Here is a 22,646-nt window from a genome sequence, read left to right as displayed (position 1 = left end):
AGTTCAACTTCACTTAAGTGAACTCACTTACACGAGTCTGAGCGAGTCTTGGACGAGTTTGCTCTAGAGAACAAGTTGGTCTCTGGAGCGATCTTTCTTGGTCGAGTTTTCAGTGCTCAAACTTTGTCATTTCATTTTGTCTTTAACTTGTACATTCCTCCTTTAGCCATTTATCTCCATCTTTTCATAGATTCCTAAAATTAACTCAAACTTGAAAATAAATTGTTATTGGTTATCAGAATGATGATGATATACCAAAATATATCAAACATGTAGTGTTCGATGTGCCTCACTCGTGTCAAACATTTTGAGGAAGTCAATGTATCCCCTCGTGTGGACTTTTGGCCCCGCAAATTTGAGTAACGAATTCGAGTATGAGTGTTTGTACAAAGAGGAAATATCCCCTGCGGATGAGTGCTTCGAGCTGATTCATTACTACTCGGTTATGGTTATAGCATTGAATATATTGTAACGAGTAATGAATGTATTTATTCTTTACTCCGAGTATGCACAATTATTTTCCAACTCTATTCTTCCGTGGACAGTGAGTTTGCTTGCCGAACGGGCAGGGAGCTACTTCCTTACACCTCTATTACCCAATTTACCACAAAGTCGTAACGGGTTAAATCACAATTGTGCACTAAAAAGGTATGGGATGAATTAATTTTGTAATAGGCAAGGGATATTTGAGTCTGCTTGGGCAAATAAATGCTCGGTAAAATTATGATACATGTACATTCTCAGCAATACTAAAACAGATCAGTGGCAAAAAAGAAAAAACCAAAAAAACAAAACAAAAAGCCAATCAAAAACAGATTGGAGAAAATAATATACATTGATACAAGTGAATGATGAGTGACATGCCCAAATTAATGTTGCAACTTGTATGGAACTGAGAACTCCGTCATTGTAGTGTATGTCACAGCAAAGCCGAACGAACGGTGGAACTAGAATGTGATCTCACAAGGTGCATGAAACGTTCTCCCTCGACATATAGGTTCCAGGTTTTCACCAGCATACGAACAGAGTGGTGACACTTCAACACCTGAAAGAGGGGCAATGACATTTCATGAAAGGAAAAAGAAGAGTTAAGTAAAACAATAATCTTTGCAACGAAAAATACTCTCTCAATCTATCTCTTTCTGTCGAAGATTCTGTGTGTGAGGACAATAGTCCAGCCACGATTATATTTATTCTCTCCTAGGATATGGAGTAATAACTTACCGGTTGCATACAAGGGCACTGAATGTGTTAAGAAGCCACCTGCAGCAACTACCCATCGAGTATGGAGTCGAAGAACAAGCAGTTTTGCACTGTCTGGAGTGTCAACATTGGATCCATTTGCATTTTTCACAGGTGCAAATTCTTCCTCCCGTAATACCTGAGCAGGATGCATAAAATATGCAATAATAAGAGTAGCATCCTAAACAAACATCACGTCAAGAAAGAAATTAACCATTTTAAGTAAAAATTAGAATTATCGTCACCTCAAAAAGGGCAGTTGTAGGAGCATATGGAAACGCATCAAATATAAACTGTTCAAGTTTTAATCCCATAGTATATCCATGAATGGAAGGTATTTTCTTCTCTGCGAGATGATAACTGCGCATAAAATCAATGCACGATCAACGTATGTAAAACTCCTAAAAGATGGCGGATTATATGATCAAACAATTCAAAAGGTATATCTACCACTTTTTTACTTCATCTAGATTCGTTAAATATCAACTACTGATAAATCAGGCATCAGAAGAAGAGTGTGATTAATCTTCTTGAGTAATACATGTAAACTGAGTATTGAAATAGTCTTTTTAACTCGAATATGAGATTATATGAATATGACCTTAAGGCTACAAGGTTGCATGCCTTGCAATTAATAATTCTCGCATTTGGATTTGAAAACAGTGAGAAGGAGGACAAATAATGGGGGCAGGGAAGTTGGAATGAAGAGGGCAACATACATGCTGTCTTTTTCAAGGCCATTTGCTACTTGGTTTAGAAAATCCAGAGTGAACATGTGTAAGCATACCTGAAATCACAAGATTGATCAGAAACCTTGAAGATTTAAAAATCAGCCAGTAAAAATAACAATCAAATTCTAAAGTACGAATATTTTCATGATCTATACATGACTAGATGAATACTCATGCTTATCCCTTTAGTGGGTTTAGAAAAATAGATTAATGACACCATTGCGTCATTGTCATGTGACCTTTATGAATTTCTCGTGGTTAATGAAATTGAGTTATGAATCATATTAGCAAAAGCCACTGTAATGGCAACCAGATGGAAGTATAGAAAAGAAAGCATTGGTACAAAATATTAAGAAACAAAACAACAAGGCAATTCTCATCACAGAAAGAGATTAGGAATTTTTTACGTTTGATATGATCATATATTCTCTCTTAGAAATTTTCATTGGTCTCTAACGGTGTATTCCCATTTGCTAAAAGAGAATATATGATCATATCAAAGCCCAAAAGCTCCTGTCTCCTGTCAGATCCAGCAAGCTAAGATCAACAGTTGATACATTTGGTTTCCACTTATTTAGGATGTGTAAGTAACATGACCAGGGAGTATTTTAGCAATTAACAATTTAGAGGTAGGGAATTAGCAGAAACAGTAGAAGAGGGTATAGAAGACTGGGCATTCTGAAATTACCATTTGGGATCTGAGCATTAGCTTTGTTGGACAAAAGGAAAAATTTTGGACGGAGAATTCTCTCCCTTTTTCTTAGTTCTTCAATAAACATTACGAGAGTAGTGTTATCCTCATCCTTTCTTTTATCTGTCTTCTCATCTTTTTTTCGGTAAAATAAACCCTTTTCTAGGTTCCTAACACGTAGTAGGGTGTTAACACTTCAACCCTAGCTTTCCATTCTAGAAGATCATAGGCAAAATTCAAGGGCACTGATCCTCAAAGTTTAAGGCAAATTGAATGCAGAAAGCAAAAGCCATGAAATTATAAAGAGGAAAAATAGACTAACATTACTCCAACAAAAACGAAGACGGCCAGTTGCTTGATTGACTGCAGAAGCTAGTGACGACTCCAATTCACTGTATTCAACTACGGTAAGAGGACCACCTTTACCTCGTCGAACAAACACACCAACCTTTTCTTGTGGATATGCCTGTATATAATGACAATTTAATAACCATAAAATATGCGAAGAATAAACTTAATTGAATAAATGATTTTGAATGGTAAAAAAACTACTTTCATCCATGCAATTTTCATCAATAACTGAATCGGAATATTACCAACATCACAAGATACAGAACTCCAAACATATTAGAATTCAACTAGGTATATGTATGTTGAATGCATGCTTCCGTTGTTTTCCTAGGCTAGCATGTCTTAAACAAATATATTTTTCTTCTGTTCCCCGTGAGGTGTATAGCAACAGAACCATGCAGATAGAAGATAGAAAATGATCAATAAGTAATAGATACTGACCATGTTTTAAGTTCAATTCAAGACAATAAACTATTAAGACAGGAAGATCTGGAATTCAACCTGCCTAAATAATTTGGGTCCTAGAGTGCCAGTTTATTCTATCAGTGTTATGTTTTCAAAGATCACTGTATTGGGATAATAAAGTGGGTTCAAATTATAATCCGAAATAAGAACATAATTATCAGTTTATTTGGTAGAAAAAGGAGTAACAAAAATACTCCAGTGTATTGTTACTGTCATATATTCTTTCTGCAGATTCATTGAAGGACCTGAAGCATTGCATTTTAATCAAGTTATGTGGCATGATGGCGAGGATGAATATGGCCACAAAATTCCATATAAGGTGTGGGAAATCCTCTCCCCTTATCTATGTTTAGGGACCGGGTTCAGTTTGGTTCAAAGTTTATCTAGTCTTAATACGGGTTACTTGCATACGTTTAATTCAGTCCTGCAAACTTTATACTCCATATGTTCAATCTTAGGCATGAAGAATACACGCTAAGGTGTCCAACATTAGCTACGAAAATGGCCAGAGCCCAAAGCCCCATCATTGTAAGGCTTTGGCAATCCACCCTCCCAGGCTTTGGCAATCAACCATTATCATAATACAATCTAACTGAGATGTAGGAAATGGAAACCGTGAATGTAACAACGGCAATAGATTCAAATAAAGGACTAAACAACGGAGCATCCTGTAAAAAACTTATGAATAGTGATTATCAACAACCTACTAGTTTCATATCATCCATCTAAGCAGTCATAACTAATCTACAACGGACAACAAAGCATTAGATCTTCCCCATTTGTTTAAGAACAAACTCCTTAAATACAATATTCATAATTTCAGTGAAAAGGCAAATCCACACAGCTAGGTTTCATTCTTTGACAGATGGGAAATATAAGCAGTAAATAACGTGACCTCTCAAATTCAGAGAGTGTTCCACAGATTATCTCAATAGGAATTACTTCATTGATCTGTTACCTTGCGGACAACTTTTGCAGCAGACGCAACACCTTTATCAATGAAGTAGCCTAAAAAAGTTGGATCAGCAACACGAACCTGTTTCACAAGTCCTTATCAAAATGTCTTTAAATGAGAAGTGATAACTGACCAAGAAAACCGATTAAGGAAAGAGACAACATATGTACAAAAAATTAATTACCAGTGCATTATCAACTCCATAGCAATCAATATACTTAATTCCTCTTGAGGCCATGTCCTCCAATAATTTGGTAGATTTCAGAGCTGAACAGAAAAAAAAAGTATTCCAATATTTTCAATTTTGACCACCAATATGCAAAAAAAGAAAACCAGTCTATGTAAGCATTACAGACTGGAATATGAAAAAATAACTCGTGTAGATAAACCTGCTAGGTACCTGAATACACTCCGCCATTCCCATCAGGAGCCTTTGCTACCTGGCTTTAAAAGTTTCAAATATTAACCACCAGACAGTGCAAAAAAAGGATCATAAACCAAAGGTACTATAGTTAAAACTTAGCTAGATGACTAAAACAAAACCAAAAATTGTGAATAAAGAATCATGTTTTCAACTACTCATTCCCTAATTAGATAACTTTAAATTTCACAGGCCCTAAAAGAATTGAAGAGGGGGCCTCTTTTAAAGTTTAGTGTCCAATTATTTTGGTTACTTAAATGTCTTAATCATTGCCATATGCCCAAATTTAAAAGTGCCATGTCATAAGGATTAAGGAACCATGAATACTCTATAATCATTTCAACATATTGGTTGGTAAATCTTTCTTTCCTACTAGCAATCCTCAATTTTAAGTAGTCCCGGTTGTTTAAAACCAAATATGTACACAATCCAGCCCAAAATGAAAACCCTCCAACCTTTTTCACATAAATGTGTTCTTATTTCTCGTGAGTAGTGTGAAAAGATGGCAATCAATAGCAATGTTAAATTGTAAAAAACATGAAGGAGGAGCAGAAGAAAATTAGACACATTTGTTTATTGTTAATTAATTCCCAGAAAATTATTTGCAAAGTATTTAAAACATTATTGCTGATAAAAAAAAAGTATTTAAAAAAAATCTTTAGGTGGACTTGCTTGGAAGATAAAGACTCAACCAGGGTGATACCTAAAACAGTAATGAATTTCATTATTACTATCACCTACCTAACCAACCAACCACAAGCTTTTCCGTTAAGAATAATTTGTGGGGTGTTCTCTTATTTTCAGAAGCTCTTTATGGTGTGTACTTTTACAGGACACTTCATCTTGAACTAGGCACACACTGATGAGCAGAAGCAGCCAAATTCCAATTTTGAAATACTTAAAGAGATGCACACAGTTACTCCAATTTATGGCATAATAACACGATCAAATAAATAAATTATTTATCAGCAATAATAGGTTGAATGGTAAGTTCTTGCTACCCTCATTTTTCTATGTTTTAGTCAACATCCATAGAAGAAAGCAAAAATTAGAAGAAAATGTATTTAAAGCTCAGTAAAAGAATGAGAGCACACCCTGTATGGAGTCTCCATAATAAATCTGCCATCCTTAGAAACACAAGGGATTGTTCCTTGTTGGAAAAAGGTAACCTATACCATGGAGGTGAGTTCATATAATAAGTAAACGATGGTAAAGCAAGTACTCTAATATAGTATCAGAAAATGGTTTAGACATCTTACCTGTTCAGCCTCGAGACCGAAATATTTATGACTTTCAAAGAATTTGCGTGTTGCCTCATCAGTGAATGGACTAGTCATTATGTACCAGTGTATTTGCACTGAAGAAGCTGAATCTGCAATGCAAAAACTGGTGAGAATATAACAGAAGAATGCATGAAAAAACTGAAGCAAGACAAGTGGGAACTTACTCTCATTTGTAGCTTGAGCAGCTAGTCTTTGGCCACACAGAATCCTCTCAGCCTGAAGTTGAAAAAGTGATTTTCCAGATGGAAGTCCAATATCTAAAACAATTGTTAGAAGTATGATTTAATTGTGTTAGAGATATGATTTAAATTAAATAGAGAGATATGATATGGTTGATAGGGAAATATCTCACCAAATATTGTCCATTATTAAATATTAATTTGGTTCTTTATTATTGTATTTCTTCTTCATTGTAAATAATAATACTAATGTGTGAATACAAAAAACAATTACAATCCTTTCAATATAGTATCAAAGTGCTATTATATTAGATGACCTGTGTTGCCACTAATTCACTGTTAGGCCATGACTTTTTTTTCTAGATGCATTGGCCTGAACTTGGTCAAGTAAACAATATCCAATCCACTGTAATAACTTTTACTCTCTAGTAGCCCCCATGCCTCGGTGATTTTTTTTTTTTCACCGGAAGCTGTCCCACTCTCCGAGCCTCTACGCTCTCTAGGCATTTGTTTTCTCTTTGGCAGCCACGCCCTTTGTGTTCTACGAGCATTTTTGCTCCTCGGCAGCAGCTGCCGTCCTCTCCAAGCATTTTTGTTCCATGACAGTAGCCGTGTCCTTTGAGCATCTTTACTTCCCGGCAGCCACTGAGCTCACCAAACATATTTTTCTATTCGGAGGCCGTTGTGCTCTCAAGGCATTTTTCACTCCTTGGCAACCGTTACAGTTTCCAAGCCTTTCTTTTTGGCCGCTAGCATGCCCTCCGGCATATATTGATTTATATGATGCATATGGTCAATTTATCATTGTAATTATTTACTGTATCAACTCCAGCAACTAATGGACTGACATGACTTTCTTATGGGATTTTCTGTTAATAACATCTGTATCAAACTTGTCTCATACATATGCTCCAACTTTAACTTAAAGGAGTGTTAGAAATATGATTTGAATATTACATTAGATATGATATGATTTGATAAAGAAATATCTTACCAAATATTTCTTATTATTAATTTTATTCTTTATTATTGTATCTCTTCATTATAAATAAGAATACTAATTAATACACAATTACGAGCAATTCTTTCAATAATAATAAGACAAATTTTCACGATTACCCTCAAAGTTCCTTCAAATGACAAAATTACCACAAGGTGTAACTTACTTTGAGATAAATAAAAAAGTAAATGACAAAAATAAATGTAGAAAGGCTTATAAAAATTTCACAGAAACGCAGACTTTGACGAAATTTAGGAGTAATACTATGAATAACTCAAGAGAAAAGGGAATGGGAATTCAAGCAGATAGGAAATGCACTTAGTATTCATATCTACACCCAGTAAAAATCTTAGTGATCCCAGAATCAGAAATTATTAGCTACCTTTTACTTCTACATGCAAATGTCAACTTGGTTGTATGCCATCCAAGGTCAACAACAACCACCTTTCTGCTTTCTATAGCGAGTATATTTTGCTTTCTTTCTAACCAGACCAGAAGGATTTTAACTAAAGAATCTATATATAAATAGAAGCAACCTGGTTTTCATTTCCACCAAAGAAAATTGTAATCTTCCTAAAACTTGTTTGCCTGAAATAAGCATCTTCTATTGGTTCTAATTACTAATTATAATAATCTTACCATGAAATAAGTACGTCAATACATAGTGTGTAAATTATAAACATCATTAAAATCCACGAAAAATGAAAAATGAAAAATGAACTGAATGAAAAAAAATACATAATAAAAAAAAATAAAACAGAGAACAAATGAGTATCTCAACCAAATGATGAATACAATGTGTAGTGATAACTATATCATACCCTGCTAACTGTTTAAACAAACAATAATGATTTTTAACATTATGTGGAATTTTATAAATTTCCCAGTTACATAAGAAATAGAAAAGGAACATAAAAAGGAGGGGAACAGGGGAAGTTGTTATGAGAAGGGTGAGAGATAGACTGGGGGGAGTTGGAAAATTTATAGAGGGATGAGAAGAGAGATAAGGGGCGAGAGAGAATATATATATTGGGGAAATTTCAGTCTCTGTAGCTTGGACTGCGCTATAGAAATTGAGAGCTATCTTATATTTCTTCTCATTTTTCTACTTGTATTCCCTACTATTATCCAAAAGATATCTACTGTTTGTGCGGAATCTCTTTTAGATGCATAAAAGAAGCATTTCAGAAATATTATGCCCGTGTTTCTAAAAAACTGGTCCAATATGTCAACTTAAGAAACTTTAGCTTCAATAGTAAGCTTTCAGTATCAAGTGAGAATACTCACTGAAACATCCTTTTGGATCTGAACTTCCAAGTCGAGTACCCTGCATTTAAAGTTTTGGGACATTCTTAAGTCAGCCAAACAGATAGTCAACTAGAAACATAACATAACAGTTAAGGATGAAGGTTGGATGCTACGTAAAAAATGGTCCAGGTGCACCAGTTCCACTAAGAATGTAATAGTGATACATAACTAATATTCTGATACTGAAGACAGTAAGCATCAAAATAAATCAAGGCAAAAAGATTTTTTCCTCCAGCTGCTTTTTGTAAAAGATTTGTTTTATGCATCATATATCATTTGTAAGCAGTAACATATTTCATGATACAACTAAATGTTTATAATCAAATTTAATCCAGATTTACTGTAGGTGCTCGTGATTCACAGAAAAAGTCCAGTGTAAAAATTACTAAGAAGAATTTGATTGGATTATGGAGAAAAGCATAAGACAATTCATCAGTCTAACATTTCCTGACTACATGCTGCAAGAAGTACTGAGAAAAAAAAATCCATAATATCCAAAATTTAAGATGGACTAAGAATTGGATCAGCCTTAACTTCTAATACAAATGCATAATCATCTGCAAAATTAGTCACATTTTTATTTTAACAGCTAAATATAACACTTAGTTCATGATACTACACTTAGTCTCATGATTTTCCTTTGCCAAAGGGAGACTTCTTAATATATCGAGTAAAGAAATGTCGAAAAAAAAGGCAAAAGACATCTATCTATATTTGCAAGTACAAGTGTGTTTTCAAGCCTTCAAATTATATGATCTGTTGTATATTAATAAAGAAATAAAATTCCTTCAACACATTCTTTTTAAGGCATTCTTATTGAATTTATTTCATGTAAATATCATTAAAAAAATCACTCTTTTTTCTGGAACTCACGCAGAATTCATCAAAAAATAGTGTGTTGAAAATAATGGTTCTAGTACTTCTTAAAATAAACATACACATCCCGATGGGGACAAGATGGTATTATCTTAACTAGTGAGTATCTCAGACACTATAGCAGTAAACTAAAACAAAATAATAACTGGCAGAAAAGCTAGGCACTGTAGTTGTCAATCTGTACTCTTTGGTAAAATGAGAAGAATGAGAGCAATTAATACCCTACTTAAATTATAAATACCACAACTTTAAAAAAGGAAATAAAAATTGGAGTGTACCATTATAGTGTATGAGTAACACAGTTAATGGGTAAAAAACATGTATACTAAAAATTGTTTGTCTTTAATTTTTTTACATTATAATAGATGGTAATTAAAAATTGATTTAATTAATAAATTTATTCTAATGATAATAGAAAATTAAAAAATAAGTATAAATATTTATAAATTTTAATTTTAAAATCAGAATATATTATATTTTAATGACAACTTATAAATACTTTGTTATATTTAATGCTGATTGCAAAAATAAATATTTACTAAAGAAATTTATTATGAGACAAGGTTTTATGAAAAAGATTGAAAAAACGTGAATAATTCTCAAGAGGCATGTTACCACATAAAAAAAAAGATACATGACTTCATGAAAAAGAGACTGTGATATCACTTTATAACAATAAGAATGAGTTATCAAATTTAATACATAGGCATAGATAAATAATAACAATATCGATGATAGGACTCGCGAAAGACTAAGAATTAACAATAATAAGAGGAGCATTTAGAAATTCCATTAACAATTTCAGCGGAGACCACAACACAGATAAACATATTGAAAAAAAATGAGGAATTAATTTTTCTTTTAAAAACAGGAAAAACATTACAGATTACTTTGTTTTAATAAGCGGGAACTAAAATCATGTTAGGTATCATGTTTTAGTGTTGATACTATTTATTCATATGTACTCCTTTGCTTTTTGGTGGAATCCGATGAGAGAAACACGAGGGCAACCCCATAACATAAAGCAACTTTATTGCACTTAATGATTACAATAAAACAGGTTAAAGCCACTGCTTTTTATGCCCCTAAGAAATCAATTACCAATTATTTTAAGTGAAAAACAAAAGAGATTATCATAGTTGTAGCATACCATAACACACCGGAGCAGATTACTAAAGTTAAAAAGAATAAATAAAAGAGCATCCGCTCTTACACAATCACACCTTTGCAGCTAATGATGTTACTTTTTAGGGACAATCAAAAGGAATGACCCAGTTCTACTTTGTCTCTAACAGAGAAGGTTCCCAAAAAGGGTAGGCATAATAACAAAATAATGCTGATAGAAATACAGAGATAGGAGGTAGTATTATTTTTTAGTGATTATCTATAGTATCCGGTCATCATCAATAATGCACTCAGTGTAATAAAGTTAGCATAAAACATAAATAGAACACACCACCGCATGTATTGAAAGATTCTAAATATGCACATAACTAGCACCAACTTGAATCAAACTATACTAAAATACCACATCATTATTATCATTCACTATATTCCCATCACTAAAAAAATTAACAAAAAATAATCTGCACATGTTCATCCAAAACAGATTCAAATATACCTGGCCACCGGATAAAGGTAACACAGCTAACTTATCATTCACTATCTTGCCATCACTAAAAAAATTAACAAAAATAATCTGCACATGTTCATTCAAAACAGATTCAAATATACCTGGCCACCGGATAAAAGTAACACAGCTAACTTGCCATCTGAAATAGCTTTCAATCCCATTTTCCACCATCTTTCACGATCCTCCGAACTTCTCTCTTCTATAGTAGATACACTACTCTCCGGCACAGGTTCAATAGCCGCGGACGGCAGTCCTAGTAAGCAATCACAGTTAGCCACACGAGGAAAAAAGCAATCACAGTTAGCCACACGAGGAAAAAAGCAATCACTAACTAACAACCATGCATACGAAGAGAAGAATCGTTTGGATTAATTAACAAACACGCAATCACTAATTAACATCGAAACCTTGAGATCGCAGCGAGCATCGAATAATCCTGTCAATTCGCGAAAGATCTAAACTCTGCAACACGGAACACAGTAATCAAACAAAACAAAAAATAAAATGGTCTGGAAACAAGAAATGCAGTAAATCGAGTCGCGAATCTAAAGCTCAGAATTGTAATCGGCGGCGAAGAGAGGGAATTGGATCGACAGGAAAGTAAATTACCTCAATGTCCTTGACGAGAAAATCGCGTTCCTCGGGGGAGAGCTCATACCAGAGGGCGAAAGCGTCTTCCTGACCGAAGTCTTTGAGTCTCTCGAGGAGAGCTTGCGGCGGCGGAGAAACGACGCCGTTGCCTTCGAATCCCACCGACGATGGTTCCCTCATTTCTCAATCTCTCCCAAACTATATTTCTCTCTCTCTTGGATTTCGATTCAGATCTCAAATTGTGAAGAGAGTGAGTGAGTGAGGTGGAGTGTTGGTGTTATGTATAGTTGGTTTGTTATGGAGACAGGGGAACAGTGGCGAGGAAGACAAGAATCAAATCGGTAACCACCCTCCTTCAGTCACTCTCATAAATTACCTAAATACCCATCTCTCTTTCACATCTGGATTATGCTGCCGTCATTATCAAATTCCCTTTAGTAATTTCACCCAACCATCAAATAAAATAAATAAAAAGTTGGACAAATTTGTTTCCTTCAAATTATTTGTCATTACATCTAATAAAAATTTAATTATCTTATCCCATCTCAATCATTGGTATAATAAGTTAATTTTATTTTACATGTTGAATAATTGTTATTATGCACAAAACTTTCTGAATCTTGCCATTTTATTAACTTTGACAGATGTTTGTTGTTCTGATATTCATGAAGACCAATAGTACCTATCTTGCATACTCTTTTTTGGGGTGTTTTATAATAAATTCTCGTAACTACCAAATAATGATTTCATTCAGTTGGTTGAAGTGAAGAAGAGAGTAAAAAAACATTAAAATTGAAGTACCCACCACACCACACCACACCATGCACTAACCAGAAGGACACATTGTATAAGATTGTTTGGGATGATAATTTTTGTTTAAGCAAGCACATTGCAATAATTTAATTTTGACAGATTACCATAAAAGCACACCCAACCGACCCTAGCTTCGAGTTAGGCAAAAGCATATGTCAAATTTATATATACGGATATGCTCTTGATTCTATCCATATTATAAGCATATCTTGTAATGCCATGGCCCGCTCATGTGAAATTCCGATTACCCCCCTCCACCCTCATTCTCCCATCATTGCACACTTTCGTATTTTGTTATGTACGCACACACGTAAGATGCTCGTGTCTGCTAAATCAAAATTCTCATGTTTCAAAATAAACAATTTTTGCAAGCAATTCATACATAAGCCAAAATCACACATAGTGCATATTTACATAGCAACCAAAACAATCGTATTTACATGTATAGTTAAGTATATGCAGAGAGTTTAGTTAAACTACGTTTTGAAAACCTGTTCCACCATTTCTCTAAAAGTACGTTTAATGCAAGGGTAAAAAGGGTACTACCTTTATGTACGCGCAAGTTGAAATCCAGGGAAGGGATTTAAGAAATAAACCTGTGTGGGCTCTGTGAAATAAAGCATTTTAAAAGTTATTCTTTTCAATCCAATCCATGTAACTACTAGAATTAGCAGTTTTAGTCCAATGGGTTTACCATACCACTCAATTATTATGCTATTTTAATGAATATATAATTTAATATTTTATTAGATTTAAAACTTGGGTGATTCTTTTAGTAAAGACCATGAACATTCTTTATTGAAAATGATATAACTATCATAAGTGATAATTTTTTTTTTCAAATAACTCAACTGCTTTAACTATTCTCTCTTTGACTTAATTACCTCTTTTTGTCATGTTACTTGTTTATTTTATTGAATTTTGGTCTTCTATTAATAAAAAATTCAATTAAGTTTGAACAAAAAATAACAATTTAACCATTTAAAATTTTCAATGAAGTCTTTTAATTTTTAAAAATATTGTTCCTTTGTTGGTAGAAAATGGTACAGTTTTTATAAACTGTCAATATGCATCTATTATAAATTATATTATTATATACAAATTAAAGCCATCAATATTTTTTATTAACGATTTATTACTGAGTAATTGGTTGAACAGTGTTCTCATTGTTGTATTTTAATTTAATAATTTGATTAAAACTTTTACTAATGGTAGAACCAAAATGAATAAACAAACAATGAGATGAAAATTTAATTAAATCCATATATTACATTTTTATATATAATATTACAAATTAATGAGTATATGAAAGATACAATTTAAATCAATTAAAAAACGTTTTTTTTTTAGTTTTTAAGTTTGATTTTTCCTTTTTAAAAGATTTATATTTTAAACAAGAAAATGTAAAATGTATGGAGTAATTGATGTTTTTTATTTTAAGTCTACACTGTCGCTAACCTTTTTCACTTTTTGGAAACACCCACACATCTGGCATCACTAATGTGTCAGCTTCACTACTGTTTATCTCTCCTCACGCAGCAACCAACTTTACAGTCACCGGTCCCATTACCCTTCATTGTTCATCAATCCTCTTGCGCTAACCCATTCATGTGTATCACTTGCATTGATCTCCATTGAAACCTCAAAGGCGAGGCTGAGTAATTAGCAACCATTCTCCAAGAATTCCACCCAAAACAAGCATGACAGATTTTAAATTTCATCTTCAAACGCTTATTTTCCTTTTTCTTGAAAACTTTCCAACGAATATTTTCATAATACTGTATTTATAACAGTATAGGAAACATAAACAGGCACTAAATTGTTTACCTTAAAGTTTATACTATTCAAGGAATAAATAATAAGCCTTTTCAAGCCATATTAAAGAGTTGGCATTTCCATGCTTCCAAGTTCATATTTGCTGCAAAACAAACTCAGATTGTGACATACGAGGCATCTGTTTGCCATACTTTCCTTATTATCCTGATATTCACTAAATTTTGGGGTACTTTTCGATCAACTATGCATTGAAATCATATCACCTCTGACAAGTTAATCTAGAAGAATTAATTATCAAACAAGTTTAAACGAAGATCTATGTTATTAATAGAAAATAAGAAAAGTATATGGCAGGAAAAGACAATAGCAGCTGAAAAAAAGAGCAGAAATCTGCTACAAAGGGAATCAGAGGATTTCCAATCATGTACTAACTTCATCAGATGACGAAGGAAATATAGCACATTGAGGAGAAGGTCCCATATAACGAGCCGACCAGAAAGTAAACAAGCTTAATGGGAATCACAAGGATGATGCTTTCTCATTGAGTGCTTCTTTAACTGCTCTCAGGAGCGATGGCATCAATTTCTGGTTTGTAACAATAATACCAGTATCAACATCGAGAAACTTTCCTTTCGAAAAGTCCAAAGGATTCCCCGCAGCATCCGTGACGATACCTCCAGCTTCTACAAAAGTCCAAATGCATTTATAGAAGATTAGAAGTAGAAGGCACATTCAATGATCTAACGAATGAAGGAATCTAAATATTAGTTCACTGTCAATGAAAGTCACAATTAACGGTATGCTCCAATCTTATGGGTACATAAGTCATTCAAAAAAACAAGAGTTCGGCATATATAGCTCATCCATAAGAGGATAATGTCATCACTATAATGAGGACTTGTGTTGTGTGGGCAAGAATATTATATCCACAGAGAGTATTCAAAACCGCACTCCTCTCAACAAGCAAATCTTTGGCAATCTTGTAGTACCTACTCCCTTGCAACTATTTTTTCTTATTTTGCAGTTTTTTTTTTTCTTGTTTACATTATATTTAAGAAACATCTAGTATCTTCCATTGAATGGAAATAACAATGAGTCCATACAACATTTCAATCCCCCCTCCCCCCAGACCTTCCTCGAGCAACAAAAAGATAGTAGTGCATTCAAATTATCTTTCCTACCATTAAAAGACCAAAGAAAGATCCATGCTAAATAACATGATAAAGGCAAGTCAAACATAAACAGATTGAAATATAATTATTCACCGGCACTTTAAAATATGTGAAGAAACATCGTACAACAGAGTTTATTATACAGTCCACACCAAATAGAATATCGTAAGATGCATCTACTGTCATACTGAGTTGACTATTCAACTGGAGCAATTTAAAAGGGTTTAATTTGAGCTGGACACTACAGTAATTTTGGAGAAAATGACATGTTTTAAGATTTGTACTTCATCTTCTCTTGTGAAGAATTTTGGGTGCCCTCGCTTTGGAAAATGAATAACTAATTCCCTACCTAAAATCCAACTCTTCTAAGAAGAGCGGTCAAAATCTCTCTTGAGATTTCATCATGAAAAAGTACTCAAAGTCCACTAATATCGTTTTACTAGTGTGCCATTCCAGAGTTAAAATTTGAAATTCTACGGTAAGAATTGAGTATGTATCATGTATGAATTCCATGTACCTTACATGATATTCACATCACAAATATCTATCACTTCCCTAACTCCAAATCAAATTAAACCATAACCCCTAAAATACTTATCTTTAGCTTTATTCAACTATAATTGAATTTCACAATGAAGTAAACTTAATCCTTGCCATCAAAATTTATGTTCTATTAACTTCACATTTCAGCCCAGCACTATTTTTTCCTTGAAAGCCTTCACTATTTCCCTTCAGATGTTAAAATTCATTACCACAAATAACAATTTGCTAAATAATGGAAATAGCTTAGAACTTATGAAAGAAGGTTAGTTTTAACTTCGCATTTAGAGTTCCTTGACATCACGCTCCAGATGCATCATGCAAAAAGTAGTAATAATCACACAAAAAAAGGTTTAGAAAAGTTGCCAAGCTCCTTAAATTTGTTAAAAAGTATAAACTTTATCTACAATAAGGAAAGTATAGGAATTATACATCAACTAGAGATATGGTCAAATTATATTACATAAGTAAATACAAACTTCATCTTATAAATTGGTTTTGTAAAGTTGAGTCAGATTTAAAGTTCACTTTCTAAAATAGTATTAGAACCTATCCCAACATGGTTTGTTATGTTTATCATATCACCAACAATCGGATCACTCACAAATATCTAGTCTCATACTCGAGATGTCAAATCCTCGGCATAAGAGGGTGTATTGGAGATCTCATATCAAATGAAGATATGACCAAATTATAATATATAAATGGATGTAAACTCCATCTTATAAGCCAATTTTATGAGGTTAAATTAAATTTATAAGTCCCCTTTATAAGAGAAAACATTAAAAATTCCAGAAACTTATTCTATATTCTATATGTATTTGAAGAGAGTCCAGATCCAAGTAAACCTTTGACTAGGACATGGACTTGATAAACATACACATCGAGGCAAGTGTTATTTATGACCAATTCTGGACAGTTATGTTATGACACTCATTTTAAGCAGAGCATGTTTATGAAGAAAAGATTGGTCAAATTGTTCACGAAAATAAATAATTAAGAACAGAAAGGAAAAAATAATACCAGTCACAACAATGCTTCCAGCAGCATGATCCCATATTTTTTCACGGTATCCTTTGTGAGGGAAACGCAAATATATAGCCCCATCTCCTCTTGACAGAGCTCCATATTTTGCTTGGCTATCAATTCTGACTGGTGGTGCTTTGACACCAAGTTTCTGTTCATTAAGTAATGTTCAAGAATCGTGTGTAATTAAATCTAACAGAGCTAAGAGAAAAAACTAAAAAACAATGAAAAAGACAAATGTGTTAATTATAGAAATAACATTACTTCTGCAATGGAGCCAGATAAGTCATGCGAGGAGTGCGCTGCTTCAAAAGATTCAAAAAGTGATGCTTGCTCTGGATTATCAATATCCCAGACATGAACCTGGACGATCATTTGGACATGGCACAACTGTCAAATGACATTACCAAAAGTGACAAGTAAGAAAACATTTTGTAAGCACCAACCCTAGTTTGTGTAGAACCACCCAATGCTTGCATATATGTTCCATCACCAACTTTAGCAAAGAAGAGACAACCAACTTCATTTGAAGAATGCTGCTGATTAGAACCAATGGATGCCAGTGGAAGATTTGGACAAGCCAAAACACCCAATACAACTTTTCCTTCATGTAGCAAACCTAATGCAATAGCATATTGATCTCCTCTTACAAACCTATTATGTCATCTCACAAGCATGAGCTACTCAATGACAAATGATCTCCATAATAGCATAGTGACCATGCAAGTGAAACAAATGGTATAAAAATATAGACAGTAAAATAGGAAACAATGAGGAAAAATAATTATTTAATCAAATGTTTGATTATTTTGACAAGTAAAGAAAAAAAAAACACTAATATACTAGTAATTTATATTATCAAATGTTTATGAGTAAAAAAATAGATTTAAAGTCTTCATTTAGTATGAGCAGATATTCCAATTTTCATAACACTGAAGTCTTCTAGAGAAATTAAGGACCTTTGCTAGAAGAAAAAGGTTTTCTAGTATCATTTTATGTTTCCTGATTTTAAAAGTTGATACAAGAAACAGTGACAAAAGAAAATGAAAGTAGAAAATAATAAGTTGTTTTTCTGTAAACTGTACAAACTTTTGAAAATGGGAAGTAAAATGAAAACAAGGTGACCTTTTTTTTATTAAAAGTGAAATATAAAATGAAACAGAAAACATTTTTTCAAATTAAATGGTCCTTTAGATAGTCAATTTCACCATGTCAGTAATAAATAATGTCTTGTCAAAACTGAAATCACCATTACAGCTATATGTCTTGTCCTTACTTCCTAAACAAAATAAGATATTGAATGGCAACTGCAATCTCAGATAATAATCAGATTAATAATACTAGATAAATTCATATATGTTTTACGTAAGATATTATAAACAAATCCGTACGGCAAGAATAATACACTTTCTTATGAAAATAAGATAATGAAGCTGACAAACAGAAGACAACCAAAATGAATTTTTTTGAGAAAAAAAATACTCACCCTTTTGTACCATCTATCGGATCCAAAACCCAGTGCTTTCCAACTGAACCACCTTCAGACTTACCATTATCAATGGCCGCAAGCACTTCGTCTGTTGTTAAAGAAGGAAAGGTATTTGATCCTTCACTAGCAAGAGTATCATTGACAAGTTCTGTAATGCGTTTCAGTGTTTCCTGACCACTTTCCTTACGAAGGTCCCCTGAATCCTAAAGTTTTAAAATTGGATTTTATACTCAAGCATGGAAATGAAAACAAAATCTGCATATCCAAGAAACCTGTAAGAATTTACAATTTCACCTCCTCGGCTACTATTGAAAATGGTTCAGAAGGAAGTTCTCTCTCAAGTATAAAGCTGATCAATGCCTGGGAACCTGTAAGAAAGCAGCCCGGTTTATGTGAAATGAATTGGAACTTCATCTAAACCTCAATGAACAAGTTTAGCAACTAAAATAATATAAAATAAAAAATTATTTGCTAAAATTGTAAATAACTTTCTTGTTCACAAGTGGTGTGGTTCATATTATAGGCAATGAAGCATAAGCTCATAATATTACATGATCTTTCCAAAAATATGTTTGTAGAAGCAATTTAAATCACCACATTACAAAGAACATCCACTAATACACATAAGAACTAGTTATGTGCGAGAAATTTGCCCAAGAACTTGCAGGTTGAGCTAAATATAATTAGTTTCCCTTTTCATACTTGCAAAATGATTAATATACAACACGGAAACATGTAGCAGAACAATACATAATGTGGTAGAGATATATAAATGAGCGAGAAAAAACAATCAAAACATTTGGTATAGTTGCATACTTGCCTATCATAACATAGAAACAAATTTATAAAAGTGGAAGGTCTTTCCTCGTGCCTGTCCTGTAAGGAAAAATGCTTTACACTAGCCAACCTTGCTAATACATAGTAAATCATCAAACATGATTTACAACAATTGGCTTAATAGCTAATCCTAACAATTTTTCAACTAAAAGAGTGTTTCAAATTCAATACATGGTTTAAAACAAGTATGCTAGGACTATTAAATCACTGGTGTAGAGCTTGTATTTGTAGCAATATTATTAAAGAACAACTCCCCTACTCTGTTCAAGAAATGCAAAAGGCTTCAAAACTACAATGATACTGTTAAAATTTGTTTGCTCATTCTTGTAAACTGAATTAGTTAAATATTAATAGGACACATCATCTATAACTATTATAAGCAAAAAATAAAATAAATTTTGAGAGTCTGAAAGCACTGGAACAACCAAATACTTTGAAATAGAGCTGATAAACTATGCTACATGCACAAAATGTTATGATCAAATCAGTAAACTTGGATTATACATCTGAGAAAACATGGCAAGTATTTTTGAAGACAACTAAAAAGCGTACACCATTCCCATTGTTCAGCTTCTAATTATGTAGACATAATCCAATAGCATAACATTCTACCCAATCAGCACTACTTCTACTCAGTCAATAGTTAACAACTAAACTTTTCATTTTCCAACTACAATTAACTTGTCAGTGTAAGCATTTGCAAAAAAAAACGATTCAACATTAACACATATAATCAAACACAATGCTAGCAGGAGTAAGATAACAAACCATAGTCGGCCACAGTAACCGGACTTTTGTCCGACTTTGAGTGAACATCGGATTGCAGAAGAGCCTTCTGTACTTTCTGCACAAACCATGAAAAGAAGAATAAATCAGTCTCCAATGAATCTAAAAATAATAGAAGAATTTTACAAAGCAGGCTATGCAACAAAAACAAAAACATGCAATTGCGCAAAAGTAGTTAAGAAATTCAATAAAACGAAAAACAAGGGTTTTTCTTTTGTTTATGAAAATGGCGATGGTAAAGAAAAGATGATGTGGATGAGTACCTGGCAGAGACGAGCGGCGAGAGTGGCTGCTTTCTTTGCAGCGGCGAGTTCCTTCTCATAAGGCATTGAAGAAACGATTAGTGTTAGTGGCGACGAACAGCAACTACTTCTCGTTGACACGCTGATGCCCCTTCTTCGGATTCTGGCTTCGGACAACCTCAATTCACTTCCTACCCCTACACTTATACCTCTCACTCTCCACCAAACTGTTGCTGTGCCCATTTTCCTTTCTCTTTCTCCTTTTTTTTTTTTACTAAAAATATTACGCATCCAACAATTAATTCTCAATTAATTGCCACAAGGTGCTCTCCTTTCCTGAGCTGTGTGCCTGTTTCAGTCCCCAACAATTTTATTTTATTTTTTACCCTTTTCATAAAATAAAGAAACGCAATTAATCATATTTATTGGAATAGTGTCAGATTTAAAATTATATTTAAAGAAGACTGTGTTAATTGGAATTTATTAATGTTTATATTTAATAAATAATTTATTTTCTATATTTTACTACAATGCTTAAAAAGTAATTATTTAATTTTTATTTGAAATAACCCTTTCAGCATTTAAATTAAATATAATAACAGAAGTATATATATATATATATATATATATATATTATGAAAAAAGTATTAAAAAAATTAGTTTTAGAGAAAAATAAATAGTTGTTATAATTAAATTGAATATTATTTTATAGACAAAAAATATTATTGATAGTTAAAGTAATTTTTTATAAAGAATTTTTAAATTATATCTAATTAACTATCAAAATTTTAACTATTAATTTTTTAAAGTTTAAATAATTAATAGTTAAAATCTTGATAGATATTAATTTTAAAAAAAATTATTAATAATAGAAAATATAATAATATTTTTTATTTTTTTAAATGATATTTAATTTAATTAATAACTAATTATTTTTTATTTTTAAAATTATTTTTTATGTTTTAGTATATATATATATAATAATTATTTAAATTTTAAAGATATGGATAAAAAAATTAAAGCATTTATTACTTTAGAATAAAAAATTAATGTGTAATAAATGTTTTAAATTCATTAATGCTTGATAATATATATTAAATTTTACAGATACATATAATTATTATTTTTAAATCATTTATCGCTTTATATTAAAAAATTAAAAGCAGTTATTGATTTAGAATTAAAAAAAATTAAACCATTTATTGTTTTACAATTAAACATTTTAAAGCATTTATTACCATAAAAAATACTTATTATGGTAATACCTAAATATAAATAAATATAACTATTTGAGCAAATATGATATTTTTATATAATATTTTTAAAATTACTCTCAATTATATTTATTAGAAGTGATTAAGATAAGGATGCTTTTAAAATAGTAACATTAAATAGTATATTTTCTGACTCATTCTTGAAACATTAATTTTTAAAAAATAATTAAAATAAAGAAATATCTTTCAAAAATTGAAATTTAATATTATAATTGTAATAGACACTTATTTATTTATTTATATATATATATATATATATATTGTGTGTAAAAATAAAGAATTTATTATGGGCTTATGTTTTTATAATAAATATATACATTATACCTATAAGTATAGACACTGAAAAAATAAACGAATTATTATACTGAAAAAACAAATATTATTATATAATTTATATGAAGGTATAACATATTTACAAACATATAAGTCCATAAAATAAATTTATAATTCAAAATTATCAAAATAAAATCAACATTTTATCTAGAAGTTTATTTGCTCATTATCACTCATACACAATGTCATATGCATCTTAATATCAATAACTTTTATATATTATTCCATCAACATAAATATTGAATATGTATAAAAGCATATAATACATTACAACATTAATACACTTCTAGCACAACGCCACTTAAGTGAGCTCTTCCATATATACTAGCTAACACTCATTTGTTGGACTTAGTCAATGTAAAGGAAATTTTGCTCGGAACATACTCTTTTGTTTAGAGAAGATAAAAATCAATAAAAAAAATGTGAGATCTATATACTTTTATCTTTAGGTATAAATATCATAATATAATAATTATTACTCATTCAGTAATGAAAAACTCAGCGTGAAAAAAAATTATTTGTGAGAAAAACTTATTTAGATTTTATTAGTTTAGTTGGGTTATAATTTCAGTGTTGTATAAACACATATTGTTACAATTTTGTCTTCCATTGAAATATATGCAAAAACTCAG

At 31.9% G+C, this 22,646-nt stretch overlaps 2 protein-coding genes across 2 annotated transcripts; both read right to left on the bottom strand.

Annotated features, from left to right (window-relative positions):
• Positions 1-660: 660 nt before the first annotated feature.
• LOC137811706 (UDP-N-acetylglucosamine diphosphorylase 1-like) lies at positions 661-14,838 on the bottom strand. The gene is made up of 17 exons (XM_068613536.1): positions 13,998-14,838; positions 13,086-13,146; positions 11,745-12,137; positions 11,543-11,597; positions 11,237-11,388; positions 8,606-8,645; positions 6,304-6,396; positions 6,116-6,228; positions 5,951-6,025; positions 4,836-4,875; positions 4,620-4,702; positions 4,439-4,516; positions 2,987-3,130; positions 1,962-2,029; positions 1,488-1,602; positions 1,225-1,381; positions 661-1,045 (listed from the first exon to the last, which is right to left on the bottom strand). Exons 3-17 carry the CDS (start codon positions 11,904-11,906, stop codon positions 948-950), a joined length of 1,473 nt encoding a protein of 490 aa, XP_068469637.1. The 5' UTR covers positions 11,907-12,137; positions 13,086-13,146; positions 13,998-14,838; the 3' UTR covers positions 661-947.
• On the bottom strand, positions 14,619-20,776 carry LOC137811707 (3'(2'),5'-bisphosphate nucleotidase 1). The gene is made up of 8 exons (XM_068613537.1): positions 20,429-20,776; positions 20,148-20,223; positions 18,837-18,910; positions 18,540-18,745; positions 17,500-17,707; positions 17,318-17,416; positions 17,051-17,204; positions 14,619-14,998 (listed from the first exon to the last, which is right to left on the bottom strand). The coding sequence occupies exons 1-8, from the start codon at positions 20,696-20,698 to the stop codon at positions 14,835-14,837; spliced, it is 1,251 nt and encodes a 416-aa protein (XP_068469638.1). The 5' UTR covers positions 20,699-20,776; the 3' UTR covers positions 14,619-14,834.
• Between the last annotated feature and the right edge of the window lie 1,870 nt (positions 20,777-22,646).

This window comes from Phaseolus vulgaris, chromosome 2 (genome assembly GCF_000499845.2).
Source record: "Phaseolus vulgaris cultivar G19833 chromosome 2, P. vulgaris v2.0, whole genome shotgun sequence".
NCBI classification, from domain to species: domain Eukaryota; kingdom Viridiplantae; phylum Streptophyta; class Magnoliopsida; order Fabales; family Fabaceae; genus Phaseolus; species Phaseolus vulgaris.
This window is presented reverse-complemented; position numbering and strand designations above follow the sequence as displayed.